At 48.5% G+C, this 20,352-nt stretch overlaps 2 protein-coding genes across 2 annotated transcripts in view; one reads left to right on the top strand and one right to left on the bottom strand.

Moving 5' to 3' along the window:
- Positions 1-5,211, top strand: part of CYSTM1 (cysteine rich transmembrane module containing 1) — a gene marked incomplete at both ends in the record, with an annotated part of 53,749 nt that extends 48,538 nt beyond the window's left edge. Inside the window, one exon of the mRNA XM_080713594.1 lies at positions 5,105-5,211. Coding sequence (XP_080569720.1) covers positions 5,105-5,211 — 107 coding nt within the window. The remainder of the gene's footprint in view (positions 1-5,104) is intronic.
- A 1,810-nt stretch (positions 5,212-7,021) lies between these two features.
- PFDN1 (prefoldin subunit 1) overlaps positions 7,022-20,352 on the bottom strand; it is a gene marked incomplete at its 5' end in the record, with an annotated part of 75,093 nt that continues 61,762 nt past the window's right edge. Inside the window, one exon of the mRNA XM_080713574.1 lies at positions 7,022-7,218. Within this exon, the coding sequence (XP_080569700.1) occupies positions 7,135-7,218 (84 nt within the window). The 3' untranslated portion in view covers positions 7,022-7,134. The remainder of the gene's footprint in view (positions 7,219-20,352) is intronic.

The following is a 20,352-nucleotide window of genomic DNA, read 5'->3' on the forward strand; positions in this document are numbered from 1 at the left end:
CCTCCCTGTGCTTACCGGGACTTTTCACTCTCAGCAGTGCAGGTCCTGTGTGCTGGGCAGTAAGTGACCCCACCACACCTGGACATCCAAAAGGGGAGGCCAACCGCCTTAGCGAGTTGCGCGCTCGCCCTCGGTTCCTGCGTGAGAAGCCATCTCAGGCTGGCTTAAGCATTCTGAAATGCTTAAAGGCCCTCTCCAACCCCGCCTCTTGGTCTGTGTGCAGTAGAAAGGTTATCCCGGCATCCTCTGGAGCCCCCCGGAGGCTGGCTGGCTGGCCTCTATTGGCCCAGAGGTCCAGTGTGGAGCGAGGGAACTTGAAGCTCCGGGTCCTGCACCCGGCAAAGCTGCCATCTCCACTGGCACACTCCTCGGGCTGGCGTGGCTGTGTGGCTTTAACAGTCAAGGTCTCTCCCTGGCACCCATCACTGGCCGGGACAGGAGGGACCAGGCGTTGCTTTCTCGCTCCTTGTCTCTTCTTTTTTTTTGTGGTGGTGGTACTGGGGTTCCTGAAGCCCTTCTACGTCCGGGCTACACTCCCAGACCTATTTTATACTTTTTTATTTGGAAACAGGGTCTCTTAAGCCAGCTGAGGCTGGCTCCAAACCAGTGTGATCCTCCTGTCTCCGCCTCCCAAGCACGGGGTTCGCCACCACGCCCACACTCCTTGTCTCTTCTTGTTGAAGGCATGGCACCCTTGGGAAGCAGGCTTCCTGCCTGTTTGCCTCTCCTCCGTGTCTCTCTTGGGTGCAGACTATACAGATGCATTCACAAACAAGAACCTAACAAGGCTCTATTGCCACCTCAGAGCCTTTAATTAATCATTTAACAAGGCTGAGCCAAGCAGGTAAAGGTCTTAGATGCCAGGCTGACCGAGAATTGGAGCCTTTGCCTGCACAGGCCTCTGCTCACATTTCTTGCAGGTCTTCCCTGCCGCGGCCCACTGTCAGCCAGGCCAGGTTCTGAGAAGCTGCACGGGTGGCGCCTCTGGGGTCGTGCAGTATGGCCCTTGATCCTGATACCAAGGGACTACTGGTTGATGGCCAGAAGTCCCCTCTGGTGTCTGGTGGCCAGAGTTGCAGTGGGCACTGTTGGCCCTGGATTCCCCACGGCTTGGTGAGCAGGCAGCTGGTCACAGGAGACTGTGCTCCTGGCATCTCCCATCAGTCTTTGCTTCCAGCACAAAGGCAAGAGAGGGGTGAATGGCCCTGCTTCAGGCCCACCCCCAGATGCACGGCCCCAGAACTTCCCTGGGACTTTCTAACCTAGTGTGGCTTCCAGGTTTCCAGGCTTCCTGTGTGCCCACACTCCCGCCCTTGCCATGGGACTGCACACATGGGAGTTGGGAGATGCACAGGGAGCTCTGGGTACCTGCTGCCCTGTAGGCCCCACACGGGGCTGGGGCTGAGACTACTGAGGTGTGGTTCAGAGGGTGACTGCAGGCAGGACAGGCAAGCAATGAGGGGGCTGACCTCAACCAACTGTAGTCCCCTGGTAAGGGTCGATTTCAGCCCCTTCTTGCCTGGGACTAACGTACCAGCCCCCACCACTAGCTGGATAGGGTAGCCTGAGACTGGACAGTGAATGGAAGTTAGCTTGGGGGTGGTGCAAGTGGAAGGCAATCTTCAGGGCCCTGCACCCATCAGAGCTGGAGCCCAGGCTGGCCGGGGGCACTTGATCTCCAAGGAGCTGGAGGTGAGCCAGCACTGAGGGCACCAGAACCCGCTTCCAGGCCAGGCCTGACTGCAGGTCTTGCCTAGGACACTCCTGCTCCCCTACCCACACCTTCACTTCCCCCTTCTTCTTTTTCTTTTTTTTTTTTTCTTTTTTTTTTTTTTGGTGGTACTGGGGCTGGAACCCAGAGGCTTTCTACCTCCGGGCTATACTCCCAGACCTTTTTTATATTTTATTTGGAAACAGGGTCTCACTAAGTAGCTGAGGCTGGCTTCGAACCCATGCGATCCTCCTGTCTCAGCCTCCCAAGCGCAGGGATTACAAGCATGTGCCACCACGCCCAGCTTCCCTCTTCTCTAAAGTGAGAGAAAGCATACTTAAAAATGATTTCTGACTTACAAAAAGCACAGTTTGTGCACAGTTTACAGCCTTACATCACCCCACCTGGCAGTAGAGGCAGCTGCTGGGAAGCCATGTAGCCAGATGTGGAACACCTGGGTTGGACACCTCTCTGCCCCACTCCTGCTGGATGACTGGGACTGCCAGCTAAGCTTCAGTGCACATGGCTCCCTGGCTTCACACACTCAGGGTATCATGCGCAGGACCCAGAGAACACGGGCTGTATACTAGCTATCCAGCTGCAAATTCTCAGGCAGATTCTGCCATCAGGGTGTGATGGGGGCCATGACAGTGAAGGCAAGGAGCAGTGAGGCCCTTGGGTGGACTGGGACCCCAGGTCAGATGCAGCAGACCCCGCAGGGGACAGCATGTCACTCCCATGAGTAGCTAGGGCATCTAGAAGATTCGATTGTCCCATTTCTGGGCCCCATATCCTGTGCTGTGAGAAACCAGGCACCTTAAAGGTTTTCTCCTGGGCCAGTCAGGCCTCTCCCACCTGTAGACCCCATCCTCCAAGAGCTGGGGGTGGGGGTCTGTCACTGGTAGAGTAAAGGGGTAAAGTCATAGGGCTTCAGAAGACTCAGTGCTCCTGGAAATAATTGCCTCCAGTTTCTAAGGGGTGAGTGAGCGGTGGACAGCCCTTCAGTTTGTTGTTCTTTTATTTTTTATGGTGCTGGGGATTGAACCCAGGGTTCTGCCTCTGAGTTACACCCCCAGCCCTATTTTCTTGAATAAAGGCCTTGCTAAACTTCTGAGGCTGGCCTTTAACCTGTGATCCTGTCTCAGCCTTCTAGAGACTAGGAGTACAGGGGTGCGCCACCACACCTGGCTCAGAACCCTCTAGTATGAAGCCTGGGTCCTGTAGCCACCCGCTATTTCTTACCTCCATCAGCACTTCTGGGAATAATGAGCTCCAAGTCTCTAGTCCCCCGGTTTCTGAAGTGAGCCCCTGCAAAAATGACCTTGGCTGGGCTGAAGGAAAGAGGTGACGCCAGAAGGACTGGGGCATTTGCTTCCACGGCTCAGCTGCCCAGGTTGAGTGGTTCTGAGGGAGGGAAGGGCTGCTGCCCTGCCCTGGGGCTGGGCAGATGGGTGACCTGTGCCCATCTCGCGGGGTGGCTGTGTGGGCCGCGTGGCACCATGTGGGGGTCTTCACCCAGTCCTGACGCTGTGAGCACCTCAGTAAACGGTAGCTGGACACTTGGAGACCTCTCACAGCAAGCAGGCCTGGCCGGCTCTGCACTGGGCTGGAGAAGGCCTGTGCAGGAATCGAGCAGGCTACTTCTAGAGCTGGCTAGAGAGGGCCCCTGCCAGCCTAGGCAAGGGAGCCAACCCCTTGGTAAGGAGAATATAGGGAAAGTTTTTTCCAGGGTCTCTGTAGCCCACTGTGTTGTTTCCCTGTCTAAAACTACCCAGAGAGGCTGGGGAGACAGGTAACCCTCTCCTGGGACTTTCCTACTTGCAGTGTGCAGGCTGCAGTGGTGGTAGGGTTGGGGGCTCTGGCTGGGTGGAGACGACTACCCAAGCTCATCCTGGACCATTTTCTTTTCTTTTTTTGATTGTTGTGGAATTGAGGATTAACTCAGGGGCATGCTAACCCCCAGCCCTATTTTTTATTCTTTACTTTGAAACAGGGCCTCACTAAGTTGTGGAGGGTCTAAGTAGCTGAGGCTGGCCATGAACCTATGATCTTCCTGTCTCAGCCTCCCAAGTACTGGGATTGTGAGTGTGTGCCACCATGCCTAGCTCCTGGCCCTTTTTCTATTCCAGTTGAGCCTGAGCAGGAATGGCTAGCAGAGGCTTTAGGGCTCAGATCCTATCCTATCTCTGCCTGGTCATGTGTGTTAGAACAGGAGACAACCTATCAGTGAAATGACTGGTGGTGTTACCTGCCTCAGGGTTCTTGGGAGGACTAAACAAGGGGATTTTCCTTATGAAGCCTGAGAATAAAAGGGTTACGGTCCTCTGACCAGGCTTCCTGGTGGTGGGCCAGACCACCTTTGCATAGGGTGCCGAATGGGGCCCAGTCCAAGTGGGTGGGATTAAATCTGTGCCCGGATAGAAGGAAAGAAAGGTAGCTCTGTGGAGAGCCACTGGTTCAAGGGGAGGACTTGGGAAAGCTCCCTGCTAAGCCAGCGCATTCTAGCTATGACACCAGATCCAGAGAGGAGCTGCCAAGGGAGGAGGTATAAAAATAGATATAAAATGCAAAAATAGAACTGAAAGAAAACTGACAAAAGGACTGTTCTCATTTATAAGATGCATGCCTTCATGGGCTTTGCAAAAGTTTGATGTCTGTACAGCTTTTAAGTTCGATGGTGGTGGTGGTTTTGAGGTTTTCAAAAAGTGGCTACAGATTAACCACCAGCCATTTGGAAAAGGCCCTTCCAAGAGAAGGTAATGTTTGCACAAGTCAGCTGACATGCAAAGGGTGGTGGACCGTTCCTGCCCTGTACATCTGCTCAGCACTCAGATTTCTAGCTTTGCTCTGAGGAGAAGCAGTGCCAGCTTCAAGAGATGATGCCATATGGTTCCAGTCCCCCCTCCCACCCGACCAGGCTTTCCTCCCTGCCTGCTTTAATGCTTTGGGTCACAGTGTAGTTGGGGACATGTTCTGTAATTGTATTGCCCAGGTATGAAAAATCCAGGTACCTGGCTATTCTTTTATAAGAATATAGCTGCCTTTGTTCATCTTCAGTGTAGATTCCCAAAGTGGCCTCTACTACTCCCATGTGAGGGGTGGGAGCTGGAACCAAATATAAAGGAATGCAAAAGTGTCACCACATTTTTCTGTTTTTTCACTTAAGGCAGATTTCCCAGGGGCCCTGAGTGATTCCCCCCACCCCCAAAAAGGGGACCATGAGCCAATAAGTTTGGAAATCTGTGATCTACAGCTTGACAGGAGCAGAAAGACTGCACCCAGGCTGCTTACTGGCTTCTGCCATATGTGGCCCTCCTTGGCCTTGGGCACTAACTGCAGGGCCTGAGGTATGCACCAGAGCGTTCTCATCCTTCCTTCCTTTTTTCCCTTCAGTGTATGTGGTGGAAGACCAAAGAAGGGATGACCTGGGCCCATCCACCTGCCTCACAGCCTGCTGGACTGCTCTCTGTTGCTGCTGCCTCTGGGACATGCTCACCTGACGGGCCAGCCCCCACATACGGCTCCGCGCCACAGTCTCTTCTGATGCTCCGCGCCTCGCCCTGCAGACACCTCTACCTTCAGCACTATGGGATTCTAGATTAGCGAGGTCGCTGCTTGTTAATTCAGTGACTTGATCTTTTTACTGTTGAAAATCCCTTTCTTATTGATCTTTAACAAATGTGCTAAATGATACTCCTTTTATTTTTTTTGGCCAAAGATGGCTTAGTTATGAGATATATATTTATAATTTTCAAATTATACATTCAAGGTAGTGAATGGCAAGATGTAACAAACCACTGACTGATTTCTCTGCTAATATCCTATATGTTTCAATAAATCTGTGTACAACTCAGTTTTTGCGTTGTGGTTTTTGGGTTTTTTGGTACTGAGGAATGAACCCAGAGGCTTTCTGCCCCCAAGTTACAACTCCATCCTCTTTGGTTGTTTTTATTTTGAATCAAGGTTTCACAAAGTTGCTGAGACTGGCCTTGAGCCTGTGATTCTCCTGTGTCTGCCCCCCAAGTACTAAGATTACAGGTGTGTGCCAAGACGACTGGCTGAACTATCACTGTTTCTAACCGCTCACCTGCTTGCAAAGGCTCCTAAGGTGTAGGTGCCTCAGACAGTGGCCACTGCCCAGGCAGTGATGCATTCTGGCTACTTCAACAATACGGTGCTAAGAGGAAGGCGGGCTCCAAGGCCAGCTCCCACGTCCCCTCAGGGATGGGCTCAGGAAGGAGCATTCACCAAGATGGCAGACCTGCTTCTGCCCAGGGTTTAGAAACGGGCCAGCTTCCTGGCAGCTGTGGGGTGTGGGGCCTGCTCTGGAAGCCCAGGAGGCCAGTCTCCTGGGGACAGACGGGAGGCAGCGCCACTCACCTCGCCTTTGGCCACAGGGTGGCGCCGAGTCCCCGCACAGGGAATCCAATTTCCCTTCTCTGGCTTCACTACTAGTTCTGGCTCTTTAAAAAAGGCAAGAGGAGGCCATGACTTTGTAGCCTCTCCCATCTGGTGTGAAAATGCTCCCACCTTGCCAAGACACAGGAGCACACCACTGAGTAGTACTCTCTCACCCCGAGCACCAAGCAGACCCCTACCCGCAAGAGCACGTAACGGCCAAATGTAGGCAAATAATTAGGAAAGAATGAGTTTTGAGTATTTATTGTCCTTTAAGTTTATATAAGTTAGTTTTTAATAATGACTGTGTCGAACAACTGGCTTGCAACAAAATTCCTGAACACTGACTATGGGGCTCTCCTGAGTAGGGCAAGCCAGCTCTGCACACCACTACCCTGTCTCTTGGTGGCCTCAGGACCAGAGTCCTCTTATGATCCTGGTCAAAGGAGACACCTCGGAGGTGCTGCCTGCTATTGAATCGTCTTCTGGAATGTTTGGGAGAAGCAAGGAAAGGAATCTTGAGGCTGACTGCCACAGAGGAACTCTACTCAGTACTTAAGTCTTTCTTCCTCCTTTGTGTACTACACAGAGGCCCAGAAGTCAGGTGTCAAAGGACCATAAAGGGAAGAGAAGAAAGTGGGCAAGACCCCTCTCCCCAGAGAGAAAGGCTTCAGTGCAGGGGGCAGGAGCTGAGCAGAGCGGCACAGCAGTTTACACTGGTCTAACCAGCGCACCTGTGGCAGGCTCGGGCAGATGGTCTCTATCTGCCCGGCTCCCACCTTCCTCTCCTGGGGAGCTCATGGCTTGCCCAAGAGAGGAGTGCCCTGGCCAGGGCTGGCCAGACAGAGCCAAGGGAAAACATACAGGAGTGGGAATGAAAGGGGCTCAAAGGGATACAGGAAATGCGGGGTTACTAGGCTATCCAGGTAAAATGTCCATCCAGGCAGAGGGAGGCTGTTACTCTGCACAAGGCTCCTCTGCCCTCCCAGGATGAGTGGTCAGGAGAAAGCTTCCCCTAGAGGCTCCTACTGTGCCCTTCGTGCCATCAGCATCTCCCGAATGTTGTCCTCAGCTTCCTTAACACTTCGCTCCAGGTAGGACTTTTTCTGCTGCAACATGAGAAAGAAGGGTTGGTTATTAGGGTGAGCAGGCCAGGTTGGCCAATGCAGCTTTTATGCACAAAGGTTATGGCATCTCCTTGGTGGTCAGTGACCTCCAGGAGCATACTGTCAAGGAAACCAGGTATGCACACCTGCCCCCCTCCTCTACCCAGGGGCAGGGGCGGAGGTGGCTGGCACAGGAAGCAGAAGCAGCCTGGGAGTCAGGCAGTGGCACTCTTCCCCCAGAAGGAAGTGGGCTCTAAAAACAGGCATCACAGTACATAAAGTTGTACCAGACAAAGGCCAGGAAATTCCAGGACAAAGCTCCTGCCCTAGCAGACTGTCTCCTCTCAGGGTTTTCCATGGCCTGGGCCAAGCGCCTGTAGCCACCAGTGCTACAGAGCGGACAGAGTCCACTGCTCTGCCCCACGGCCTGTAGCCGCTGTGAGTGCAGTGAGTCGGATCACACGTCTCACTGAGGCAGATGAGTCAGGGTGGAATCTGCTCTTCTAATGAAACTGCTGCTGCCAGGAATCCAGGACAGTGACACACCGTGGAAAGCAGACCTTTGGAAGTTTACCCCCAACCCCATATGGGTCCCAAATTAAAAATCTCAACTCACACAAGTAAGCTTAACTACTTTCAGAAGCCTCATCTGGACCAGGACCAAAAAAGATTCGTCAAAGGAAATGATGTGTGTGCGTTTTATGCCCCATGCTCACCCCATAAGGATGGTGGATTTACTGCTGTCCCTGAGGGCAGAGTTGTGGCTATATTCCCACCTAGCAGACATGGAATGAAGGCTCTCTTGGAGGAATACTCAAAATTATGCCCCCCTGGGGTGCATGTGAGCGGCTGTGCCATACTGGAGCAGTAACAGGGAGGCCCAGGCGGCCTTCCCTCCGCTCTCGTCCCTGCAGCCAATGCAGCCCATGTGAGCTGGGATGCAGGGAAGGGCTGGGAAGAGGGCAGGCAAGCACACATCACTGGGCTCCAAGGCCGTGCTTGCTCTGAGCCCAGAGGAGAAGTTCACTGGTACACCCACTATATGTCCCTGCCTTGCCTTTCCCACTCCGTCCAGACATTAAAGGATACATTCTGAGGCTTTCCCTACAAGAGCCAAATGGCAGAGATGGGACCCAAGTCTTATCAGTTTCTGTGTGAATCTGACTCAGTCTGTCCTTCCTAACTTCAAAATCTCCTTAGGGCTAGAAGAGCCCCATCTACTCATTTCCCATCTGCCAATCTCATATACTTCCTTACAACACAACAGGAACTCCATAAAACAGTGATCATAACAATTCTGTGCCCACAAATGTATACCGTTGCTAGGGAATTTTGTTTACATTGCTCAACATGATATAGTCCTATCACTGTGATAGCAGAGTGGGAACTTGAACTTCCTTTGATAAACACCCCTTAGACTTGTGAGTTTAAGAGGCACATCCCAATAAGTACTGACACACCAATCAAGAATGTAAGTGCACTGGGTGTTGCACAGAAGAGGGGCAGCAGCCAGAGTGCGTGCCACCCGCCACCTAGGCACCTTTGGGCCCCACCCCGGGAAAGCTAAGGACGAGCTGGCGGAGGAAGCAGAGTTCTCCCCTGGCCCAGCCAGCGCTCAGGAACCCAGGTCTACTACATTTAACCTTTGCCAATTTGTTGTCACAGCTGGCAAACCATAAATTTGGACTATCAGCAAGGCCTCTGACCAAATTCAGGTTGTAATTCTCAGCTTTACAAATTTCTGCTGTGTGTGGTGGTGCATGCTTGTAACCCCAGCATTTGGGAGGCTGAAACAGGAATATCCAGGTTCATGACCAGTCTTAGCTACTTAGGCCCTTTGCAACTCAGACCCTGTTTCAAAATAAAGAATAAAAAAAATAGGGCTGGGTGTGTTGCTCAGAGATAGAATGCCCCTGGGTTCCATCCCCAGTACTGGGGGGGGAAAAATCTACTCCATCTATGTCTTCCATGTTTTCAACTTTCAAAACAATGATGCAAATGAAACCATCAATCCTTTACTAGTTAAATAAACTTACTTCTTTTTAAAAATTATTTCAAACAAAAGAGGTACCCCTACTATAGTGGGACCTGTTTTCTAACTATTTTGATAGTTCCTATCTTATCTCCAAGTACATCTAAGCCCAGAAGAAACTCAAAATTAAACCCAAGCCAAGGCAGGGTACCTATTGATTGTGGGCTAAACAAAATATATAAATATATACAATCACAAGAATATATACTGATGTTCTAATCCCTAGTAACCATGAACATGACCTTATTTGGAGACAGGGTCTTTGTACATTTAACCAAATCAAGTTGAGGTCACTAGTTTAGGGCAGACCTTAAATCCAGTGTTTAACGACCTTACAAGACGGCCATGTGAAGACAGACACACAAAGGGAATATGCTACATGTTGGTGGAGGAAGACTGGAGTGACCAGTCGGTAAGAAAGCTAGAAGAGCCAAGGAAAGAGTATTTTGGAGGAAGTATGGCCTCAAACACCTTAATTTTGGACTCTAAGCCTCCAGGACTGTGAGAAAAGGTTTTTCTGTTGCTTTAAGCTACCAGCTTGTGGCACTTGGTATACAACTAGGAAACCAGCACAGCACCTGCAGTGAGGAGTGTCCCCAGGCATAGTCTATCCCAAGGCTCTTCTGGACCCCAAAGACCCTGCCCTGCTCAAGTGCTCCTAAAAGTGGAAATGCTGTGATCAGACTTATTCCAGAAATAACTGTGGTAGAACTGACCCAAACACAAATGAGGTTGTCAGAAGAAAGAATATTAAGGAACCAATGATTACATTAACCTTTTTCTAGCCTGAGTCTCCACAGCTTATTCTTAAAACTATTTAGCCAAGTTAGAAATTCTGTGGAATGCAGTCATTTTTGTAAATGACAGCTGGATTCTTAGAAGCGCCCTAGACAAAAGCGTTCTGTAACAACCACGAGTCTTCTTTCTTTCAGATCTACATCCAACCAAGCAACAAAGCCTGTCTCCAAATGCACCCAGAATCTGACCTTACTGAAGGAAGGAAGTCTCCTTCCTTCTGCTCTTGGCCTTTCAGTTCCTTCTCCACATGGTGGCCAGCCCTCCCATGGCTTCCCATCTTACTCAGAGTAAAAGGCAAAGCCTTTTTGTCCCTGGGCTGCTACAACAAAATGTCACAGACTAGGTGGCTTATTAACAACTTATTTGTTCACAGTTCTGGAGGCTGAAGTCCAAGATCAAGACAGATCCAGTGCCTAAGGAGGACCTGCTTTCCGCCTCACAAATGTCATCTCGCTGGTGTCCTCACGTGGACGCAGCCTCTTGTGTGCGGGCACTAATCCCAAGGGCTCCACCCTCATGACCTGAGCACCTCCCCAAAGGTCTCACCAGCTCCTGGCATTTTCACCTCAGAAGTTAGGGTTTCAACGTGTTCTTCAATTGTCAGGGAGTCACGTGTGGTCTTGCTCTCAGCTAAGACTCTGACTCCCTCTCATAACTGTCCCTGTCACCCCTTCAGCTACAGCCACACTGGCCTCCATGTGGCTCCTCCAGCCCCCAGGTGTGTTCTTGCCGGCCCTCTGCCCTCTGCTGTGCTATGTGGGAACCTACTTCCCTAGCTCACCTGCTCCCTCACTTCCTTCAGGCCTTTCTGGAGAGTCACTTATGAGAAAGGCCTTCTCAGTTATATGTGGCCCCATACTCCCTGTTTCTTACCCAGGTCTTCCCCCCACAGCACTTAATCAGAAACAGAAACAGTACTAGAACAGTACCACCAGAAACAGTAACTACCTGTCTGGCTTCTCTTATGAGAAGGAAGGTCCACAGGGCAGGACTTTGCTCTAAGTAACAGTCCTAGTGTCTAGAAGAATGGCTGATATGTAACAGAAATTTGCCACCTGCCAAAGAGTGTACCTGATTGTGGGAATGATGCCTTCTGGACTTACTTAACATACCATTCTTTTTCAGTTTTTCCTCCAACTAGAATAAATGAGGCTCTTGCACCAGAAGAAGCAAAGGCAGAAACTAATCTTGTCGCAGTGGTTTTCAGGCTTGGGTACTGCCCTGTGACCTCTTGCCCCTGAAAGTACATAGATTTAAAACTCAAACCTCACCAACCCTGAAGGAGACATCAAAGCCTTGCTCCCACAAATAGAAAGTGGCCCTAAGGGTCAGGCCCTCAGGCGTTAGCAGGTCACACTGTAAACCCACATAATAAACAATCTCAATTTCCTTTAGGAAAACGCTCCATCTGATGTTAGCCTCTCATTGCCCTTAACGCCTGCCCTGTAAGCTCCAGGGGCAAGTGGACTGCACAGCCGTGCCAGCAGACCCGGGGAGGCATGTTGTTCTCACGGCAGCCTCTTGCAGTCTTGCTGAGCAATTTCCTCAGAATCTGTTCTCTAGGAGATTCTCTAGTGGCATCAAACCACAAAGTATGGGATACAGCGACATTCTTGTGGGAGCGTGTACTGATGAGAAGTCTGGAGATTTCCTGTGGGGCTGGCATGGCCAGAGATGTGACATTGCTGGAGCCATTGCTCATCGGCCCGAGGTTCTCTTTCTGGGAGGCAGACTGAGGGGCTGGCGTTTCCTCCTCATCCCCTCACGAAGGCAAGAGGCTCAAATCCACAGACCGTTCCTGACATGACACAATCTCTCAAATAGACTTCTGAGGTAATTTATCTTGTGATGCTATCTGGACAGACTTTTGTCTTTTCTTAGGAACTTTGTCTCCAGCTCTCCTCTAAATTAGTATTTATTTTCCTGTTAGTCATGCCTTGAGACATAGAAAAGTTTTTCTTCTCTGAGCTTCTACTTTTCCACTTGTACAATAAAGATTTAGCTGTGTGTCCTGCCCTACCAACCCCCACCCCCCAATTTTTCTTTACTCACAGAACGTTTTCTTTAAACGAACTCTTGTCTTAAAGACTGAACAAATAAAACAGGTAAAATGGAGCCCATGGGGAAAATGGTGGACCAAAGCAGCTCTCCTGGCTGGCCCCTCCCAATCCAGGCTGCAGGAGGTACAGTCTTAGGTTCTCTGCTATCCCTGTGAGATCCGTGTCCTCAGACATTCCCTGCTGACTCTAATCTACCCCAGCCACACAGTTCTCGCCTGTGTTAAGCCTGCACTTTGAGCTTCTGTAGACCCTGTTAACTTCAAGCACCACTATTAAGCAAAAAACTGAAGACAAAGGCTACCTCCTCACTGGCTCTCCCATGGCTTTCAAATTAAAAGCCAAAGAGCCTCGCTGACTCTTCCTTTCTCAGCTGTAAAACGATAAGTAGGCAGAGGGTGCCAGCTGCCCACCATAAGGAAGTTTAGCAAAAGGCCAAGAACTCTGAAGGCTGAAGGGGCCTGTCCTGGCAGGCAGGACACACAGTGTGGAAGGCAGGAGGAACAAAAGGGAAAAGTAAAAAAGAAAGGCAATGAGGGCTCAAGCACAGACATCAGAAAGGAAAATGAGAGAGAGGGTTGAGGCCGGCAGGAGCAAGGCAAGGCGCTGACAAAGCGTGTGCTCCCAGGGCCTGCACGGGCCAGGAGCTCAGCAGACACGGGAAAGGCAGGTGAGACCTGGCTAGGGATTTGAGGCTAAGACAGCCAAGGTCACACCACTGTGAACTCACCAGGCATGTGCACTTCACCGCTGAGGCACACGTAGCTCTGTAGTGACTGCTGAACTACAGCATGGCAGACAAGCTCAAGAGAGACCATCTGAGATGTGGAGCAGGACAGAAGGGGTGAATGCCCCTGCTAGAAGCATCTTAGAAATAACCATCAGAGGTCTCTCTACTGAAGAACAGGGCCCAGTGACTTGGTTCAGCCCAATATAGCCCTTGTTTTCCTTCCAGGTGTGGTTTGCCTGCAGAGACACTGCTCCTGTGAAGGGTCAGACTCTCAGATCCCTCCTGCAGTCACAGGCTGCTACCACCCCAGCTCCATCGCACACAACAAACCTCTACACTACTCAAGCACATAGTGGAGGAAAACCTTATTTCTTCCAAACCACAGTGGTTAGCCGCTTTGTTCCCCTTGAGCTTCAGGTGACCACTATCTACCGCTGCTCTTCCAGAGAAAACTCAGGCTATCAGAGAACCCCAGAAGACAAAAAAGAAAGAAAGCTCACAGTTAAGTGCAGAGCCAGCCAGGATGGGCAACTGTCCCATTGCATATGGCACTGGCAGGCTTCATCTAAAGACAGTAAACTCTGGGGGCACCGAGCTTAAAAGTGACAGTGACAAGCCAGTAAATCATGTCAAGTGATAGACACTCAGTAGGTTGGGACATCTGGTTCAGCACAAATTAAGGGACCCTGATCACTACCTTAAATACCTAAAGCAACAGCTCTTAAAGTGTGATTCCTATCTCAGAAGCAACAGCACCTCCCAGGAAGTTGTCAGAAATGCACACTTGTGGGCCCCAACCCAGACCTCCTGAATCAGAAATTCTGGGTGTAGAGTCCAGCCATCTGCTTTACAGCCCTCTGGTGATTCTGAGGCACACTAAAGGGGGAGAATCACTGTTCTGAGGAGTCAACAAAGTTTTCTATAAAGGGCTGGGTAATAAATATTTCAGGCTTTGTGGGGTCATCTCTGTTCCAACTACTTGACTAAGCAACTAGTACAAAAGCTACCAGACAATATGGGAAACAGTGGGTGCAGTGTCAATACAGGTGTAGCTGTGTTTCGAAATCACAAAAACAGACAAGCAGACTGGACCTGGCCAGCGGTCTATAATCTACCAATCTCTCTTTTTAAAAAATGGAATGTATGTGGGGTGGTGCATGCTAGTAATCCTAGCACTTGCGATGCTGAGAAAGGAGAATCCAAGGTTCGTGGCCAGCCTCAGCAACTTAGGAGGCCCTGTTTCAAAATAAAAATAAAGCCTGGGGTGTAGCTCAGCATTAGAATGTCCCTGGATCCCCAGTAAACAAACAAACACACACACACACACACACACACACACACACACACACACACACACACGGGGGCGGGGGGGACAGAAGGAGGGAGGGCAAGCTTTAAAAGGGTAGAACTGAATATAGCATGTAGACATCTCAGAGATTTTTTGGGAGGGGGGTTCTGGGGATTGAACTCAGGGGCACTGTATCTTTGAGTTACATCCCTAGCCCTATTTTGTTGTTGTTGTTTTGTGGGTCTGGGGGTGGAACCAAGCGGCATTCAACCTCTGAGCCACACGCCCTGCCCTATTTTTTATTCTTTATTAGGTCTCACTGAGTTGCAGAAGGCCTCATTAAGTAGCTGTGGCTGTCCTCGAACCACAATCCTCCGGTCTCAGCCTCCCGAATGCTGGGATTAAAGTGTGTGCCACCACGTTCGGCTTAGCCCTATTTTTTAATTTTTATTTTGAAACAGGGTCTTTATTAGTTGCTGAGAGTCTCATTAAGTTGCCCGAGGCCGGCCATGAATCTGCAATTCTCCTGTCTCAGCCCCCCAAGTACTGAGATTACAAACATATGCCACCACGCCCAGCTTCAGAGATTGTTTTAAAACTTGCACTGAAAGAGGTCTAATAAAAGAATGTTTCCATCCACCCATCTTTCCATTCATTCTTCTCACTGACAAGCCACTGTTCATCCTTTTTCCTTCAAAAACCCTACTTCTCGAAATTCATGGCAGTATGAATTCCCATCTGATTCCCCTCCAATCTCCTGGGCACCAGCCCTCCTTCATTTATGACTCTTGTCTTCTTCAATACCACTGCTGTCCAATGCGAAGTGACTTCAACTCTTCCAATGCAGATGACCTATCCAATACCATGACCTCTTCTCCCCCCACAATTTTTACCACACCTTGGCCACCAAGCCCACGGTCATACCCTAGATCTTATCAAAACCAGTAACTGCACCATCTCTGAAATTCCAATTTCACCACTCCCCCTCATATTCCTCTAGGTCACTTCTATTTGATACTCTCCCCTCTAGCGCTTCTTCAACTTTATCACTCCAGTTTTCCACTGTCCATTATACTTCCCTGGCCTTTTCCCTTCCAACTCAGCTTAGCTTCTGTGGTCCATTATGTTTATTCTCCCTTTGACATACCCTTCTTCTCTACTGCCCTCCCTCTGGTACACTGGCAAAATGTCAATCGCAGATTAAACCCAACAGAACTACCTACTCCATGCCTATATCTACCTGAATGCTGGTGGGAAAAAACACTTTACTGTGCGCCAAATGGTTCCACTTCAAATGCAGGGCCTCGAATCTCAACCAGGTACTCAACACTGTCCAGAAATTCTATTAAACTTCCTGAATATGTTGACTTGTCTGCTCTCTGAAACAACTATTTCATATTTTGTCTCCTCAAATCTATACTACCCCACCTCAGCTAAGAAAATAAAAGCAGTATGACAACCACACTCTTCTCACTGCCAAACCTACAACCAACCTACACATGTATATATAGTCTCTCCTTCCTCTATTATTGAAATGAATGGTGTTCCTGTATTTTATAGGAATCAAAATACAACTCTTACACTTGGATAGTGACTCCATCCCTACAAACCTCTTCAGATCCTCACTCCCATACTTATCCTCTCTTCCTTCTTCATCTTCTATTTTTTTTTTCAGTACTGGGGGTTGAACCAAGGGGCATTCTACCTCTGAGCTACATTCCCAGCCCTATTTTTTATTCTGGAGATTGATCCCAAGGGCATTCTACCTTTGATCTATACACCCTAGCCATACTTTTTATTATTTACTACTTTGAAACAAAGTCTCACTAAATTGCAGAGGGCCTCACTAAGTAGCTGAGACTGGCCAGAACCTGTGATTCTCCTGTATCAGCTTCCCAAGTACTGGATTACAAAAGCAAGCACCACCATACCTGGCCCCAGCCCTATTTTATATATATGTGTACTACATATATATGGGGTTTTTTGTTTGTTTGTTTGTTTTATTTTGGTGGTACCAGGGATAGACCCAGGGACATTCTACCTCTGAGCTCCACTCCTAGCCCTATTTTTTATTCTTTTATTTTGAAACAGGCTCTCACTAAGTTGTAGAGGGCCTCACTAAGCAGCTGAGGCTGGCCACAAACCTACAATTCTCCTGACTTAGCCTCTCAAGTAATGGGATTATAAGCATGTGCCAGCACACCCGGCCTCCCTTTTTATTTCTCATTTTGAGACAAGTTCTCACTAAGTTGCCCAAGCTAGCCAGGAACTTGAGATCTCCCTGCCTTGGCTCAATGCAGCAGGTTCAAAACAGTGTGTGTGTGTGTGTGTGTGTGTGTGTGTGTGTGTGTGTGTGTGGTGTGATACTAGGGGTAGAACCCAGGATCATTCTACACCGGGGCTAAACTTCCAGAGCTATTTTATATTTTATTTGGAAACAGAGTCTCACTAAGTTGTTGAGAGCCTCACTAAGTAGCTGAGGCTGGCTTAGAACCTGCGCGATCCTCCTGTTTCAGCCTCCCAAGCACTAGGATTACAAGTGTGCACCACCATGCCCGGCTTTAAAACAATTTTTGAAATACCTTGAGTTTTCATGGCACCACATCCTACTTTCATCTTACATCACTGGCTACTTTCCCTGAGTCCCCCTTGCTGACTGATGGTTCTTCTCTGCTCCACTTCACTGCTGCCATCTAGGAAGCTGGCCTGGAACTCCTCCCCATCAGGGCCACCTCTGAGACACTCTCAGCTATCTCATATATTTTAATATAAGTATGACTCCAAATTTCTATCTCCAAGCTTGACCTCCTCTTAAGTCCAGATTCACATAACCAGTTTTTTATAAAGCATAGCCTCTTAGACGATAAGCTCACAGTTAACATGTTTAAAACAAACACAAATGATTTATAGTACTCCCCTATACAATTCCCAATCTTCCCCACCTCAGTGAATGATACTCATCCAACTATTCTACTGAAAAATTACAAAAACAAAATAGAGGAGCTTATCCAGATTTTCTTTTCCTCAAACCCCACTTCCACCAGCAAATATTCTTAATTCCAATATCCATCAGCAAATCTTAATAATTTACCTCCTAATATATTCCTAACCCATATTCTTTTTATCTAGCTCTACTTTCACCATCCTAGTCCAAATCTCCATCATCTCTTGCCTAGGTGCCTGTCATATATGTTAAACATGCAAATCAGGTTCATCTTTGCTCAAACCCTCCACTGGCTTTTCATCAAGTTTAGAATACAATCTAAACTCCGTAACCTGGACACTAAGGCCCTACATGATCTGGTCCTCGCCAACCTTACAGCCTCTCTCTACCTCTCTCACTTGCGTCAACAAGTCCACCAAACTTATTCCTATCTTGGACATTTTCCTTTGTGCCTGCCACCTAGGATGTTCTTCCTCTAGTCACTGTGTGTGTGTGTGTGTGTGTGTGTGTGTGTGTGTGTGTGTGTGTGTGTACCTCTGAGGCTACACCCCCACACCCCCATCCCTATTTATTTTGAAACATGATCTCACTAAGTTGCTGAGGCTGGCCTCAAACCTGAGATTCTCCTATCTCAACCTCGCAAGTACTGGTATTACAGATGTGTACTACCAAACCTGGCCTCTACATACTTTTAATAGGTTAGCTGCTTCTTTTTATTCAGATCTTAGAGGCAATTTTAACCTTATAAAGAGGCTTCCCTGAGTATTCAACTAAAAGTGATCCCCAGTAACTCTCTAAAACACCACTTTACTGTAAGATAGTTTCCCATTTCTTTATCATCTATATCTCCCTATCAGCTCCATAAGAACAGGAAACCTGTCTGATTTAATTAATGCTTCATCCCTAGCACCAAGAACTGACACACAATTGTTTAACCAACATTTACTGAGCACCCAGTATGTTTCAGGCCAAAAGAGCCCTGGGATTAGAGCAGTGAATAAGCTATACCCTTATCCACTGGCACAGGGTCCATGACACTGAATTACCACTCTAAAAAAGGATCTAGTGAAAGCAGCCTAACGAATGAAATACCTAATATAATCAGGGGACACACCGGGGCACTTCTGAACCTGTCTGAGGGATGAGCAGCAATTAACTCGGTAGAGGTTCAAGCGTACGGTGGGGTGGGGGCAATTCCAGAGCATCAGAACCGCATGTGCACAGGTAAAACAGAAATGGCAAACACGGCATATTTAGGGAACAGAATGAATGACAGCCAGTAAAACTGAAGTATGGGAAAGGACGGGGAATGAAGAGAGAGATGGAGCTAGTGAGTCTAAGTTAAATTATGCAGGATCTGAAACTATATTAAAGTTTTGGCATTAATTTTGAAGGCAATGGAAAAGACACTAGGTTTTAAGCAAAAGTGATAAAATCAAATTCCCACTGAAAATAGTTTCCCTGGGCCAAAGTGCAGAGAATGGATTAGAACAAGTTTCCCACAGAATGCCCTCTGAGTCATGAACAGGTAACAGATGGTGCTTAAGATATTGACCCCTGTGGCCCCTGCAGCAGTTGAGTAGGTCCAGGGCAGTCAAAGTTGCCCTAGGCAGTTGTAGGCCTGTGGCCGCTGCCTCCAATCCTGAGTGCTCTTGCCCAGTTACCCCAGTGAATCAGGCAAATACAATTTTTTGGGTGCTGTGATGTAAAAAAGGTTAAGTACTAGATCCAAGAATATACATGTGAGTGCTGGAAACCTATTAGGAGGTCACTGCAATAGTCTTGGGAAGACTCTTGGTGGTGACAGTGGGAATGGAGAAAAGCAGATTTAACAAATATTCAGAAGAAAATCAACAACAGGACTTCACCAAGTCCCTTCTTATAACCTTCATTAGGACTCAGAAGCTTGGGGGGGGGGGCTGCAATGTCATGAATGACCCTCCCCAGATACATGCCTAGTTTGGGCTGCACCTGGCTAGGTGGTACTGATCTTGTCTCAGAGAAGGAATACAGGCCAAGGCCAGTTTGAAAGTAAAGATTATGAGTTTTGTTTTTACATACCCAGTTTTAAGGCACCTGTAAGACATTCAAGTGAGATGCAAAAAGTAGATTGTCTCTAAAGTCACAGGAACAGTCTGTGCTACAGATACAATTTTGCATATAAAACCCAAAGTTGTAAGAATAAGGGAAAATTTACAGAAAGACCATAGAGTAAGAGGAATTATTCTTAAAAGAAAAAAAAAAAATCAACATTTTAAGATTGGAAGAAGAGGGACTAGCAATACTGAAAACAAGGGAATGTGTCATACAAACCAAGAGTAGAGCAGGGAGAAGGGGGAAGCACTAGACATCAACAGATGTTCAAATAGGAAGAGTGGCCGGGCATGGTGGCGCACGCTTGTAATCCCCGCGCTTGGGAGGCAGAGACAGGAGGATCACGTAGGTTCGAAGCCAGCCGCGCTGGTTTAAGAGACCCTGTTTCAAAAAATATATATAAAAAATAGGTCTGGGAGTGTAGCCCGGTGGTAGAAGGGCTTCCAGGAACCCCAGTACCACCAAAAATAAAAAATAGGAAGAGTGATGAGGGCAACAACATGTCAAAATGGCTGTGGGCTCGGAGCTGAGCACTGCATCAAGTGGCCTCCGAGGTTGAGACCAGATTCCAAAGTTCCATGAAGAACAACTGGCGTGTGTGTGTGGGGGGGGGGTTTCCTGGAAGCCCTTCTACCTCTGGGCTACACTCCCAGACCTATTTTATACTTTTATTTGGAAACAGGGTCTCTTAAGCCAGCACAGCTGGCTTCGAACCTGCACAATCCTCCTGTCTCCGCCTTCCAAGCGTGAGGATTATAAGCGTGTGCCACCACGCCCGGCACTGGCTGATATTTTAACTGTCACAGATGAGCTTCGAGAGACATGCAAATGCGATGCAACATCAGGGAAAATAATTTTACTTCCTACCTTGAATGAGATACTGGGCTTTGGTGCAGGCCCAACACGAGGGTTGCAGAACCATCAGTATAATTATCTCAAAGAAATGCTGAGAGGGAAACAAAGGAGCCAAGAAAATGCCCTTCAGGGACCACACAATGCCACATCTGAGAATTCTGTGTAGTACAAATGTACTAAAGGTATAGTAAACATGACAAGTGGTTGCAGGAACTGAGCAAACAAAATCAGGAAAAGGCAGCATTGGAGAGCACCACGAGCATCACCACCCAGAAACCACCTCTGCAACCTCTGGTTCCTCTCTAACACAAATTTACTAACTAAACATTAGAACCTCAT

This window comes from Muscardinus avellanarius (assembly GCF_963383645.1).
Source record: "Muscardinus avellanarius genome assembly, chromosome: 1".
Classification (NCBI taxonomy): Eukaryota; Metazoa; Chordata; class Mammalia; order Rodentia; family Gliridae; genus Muscardinus; species Muscardinus avellanarius.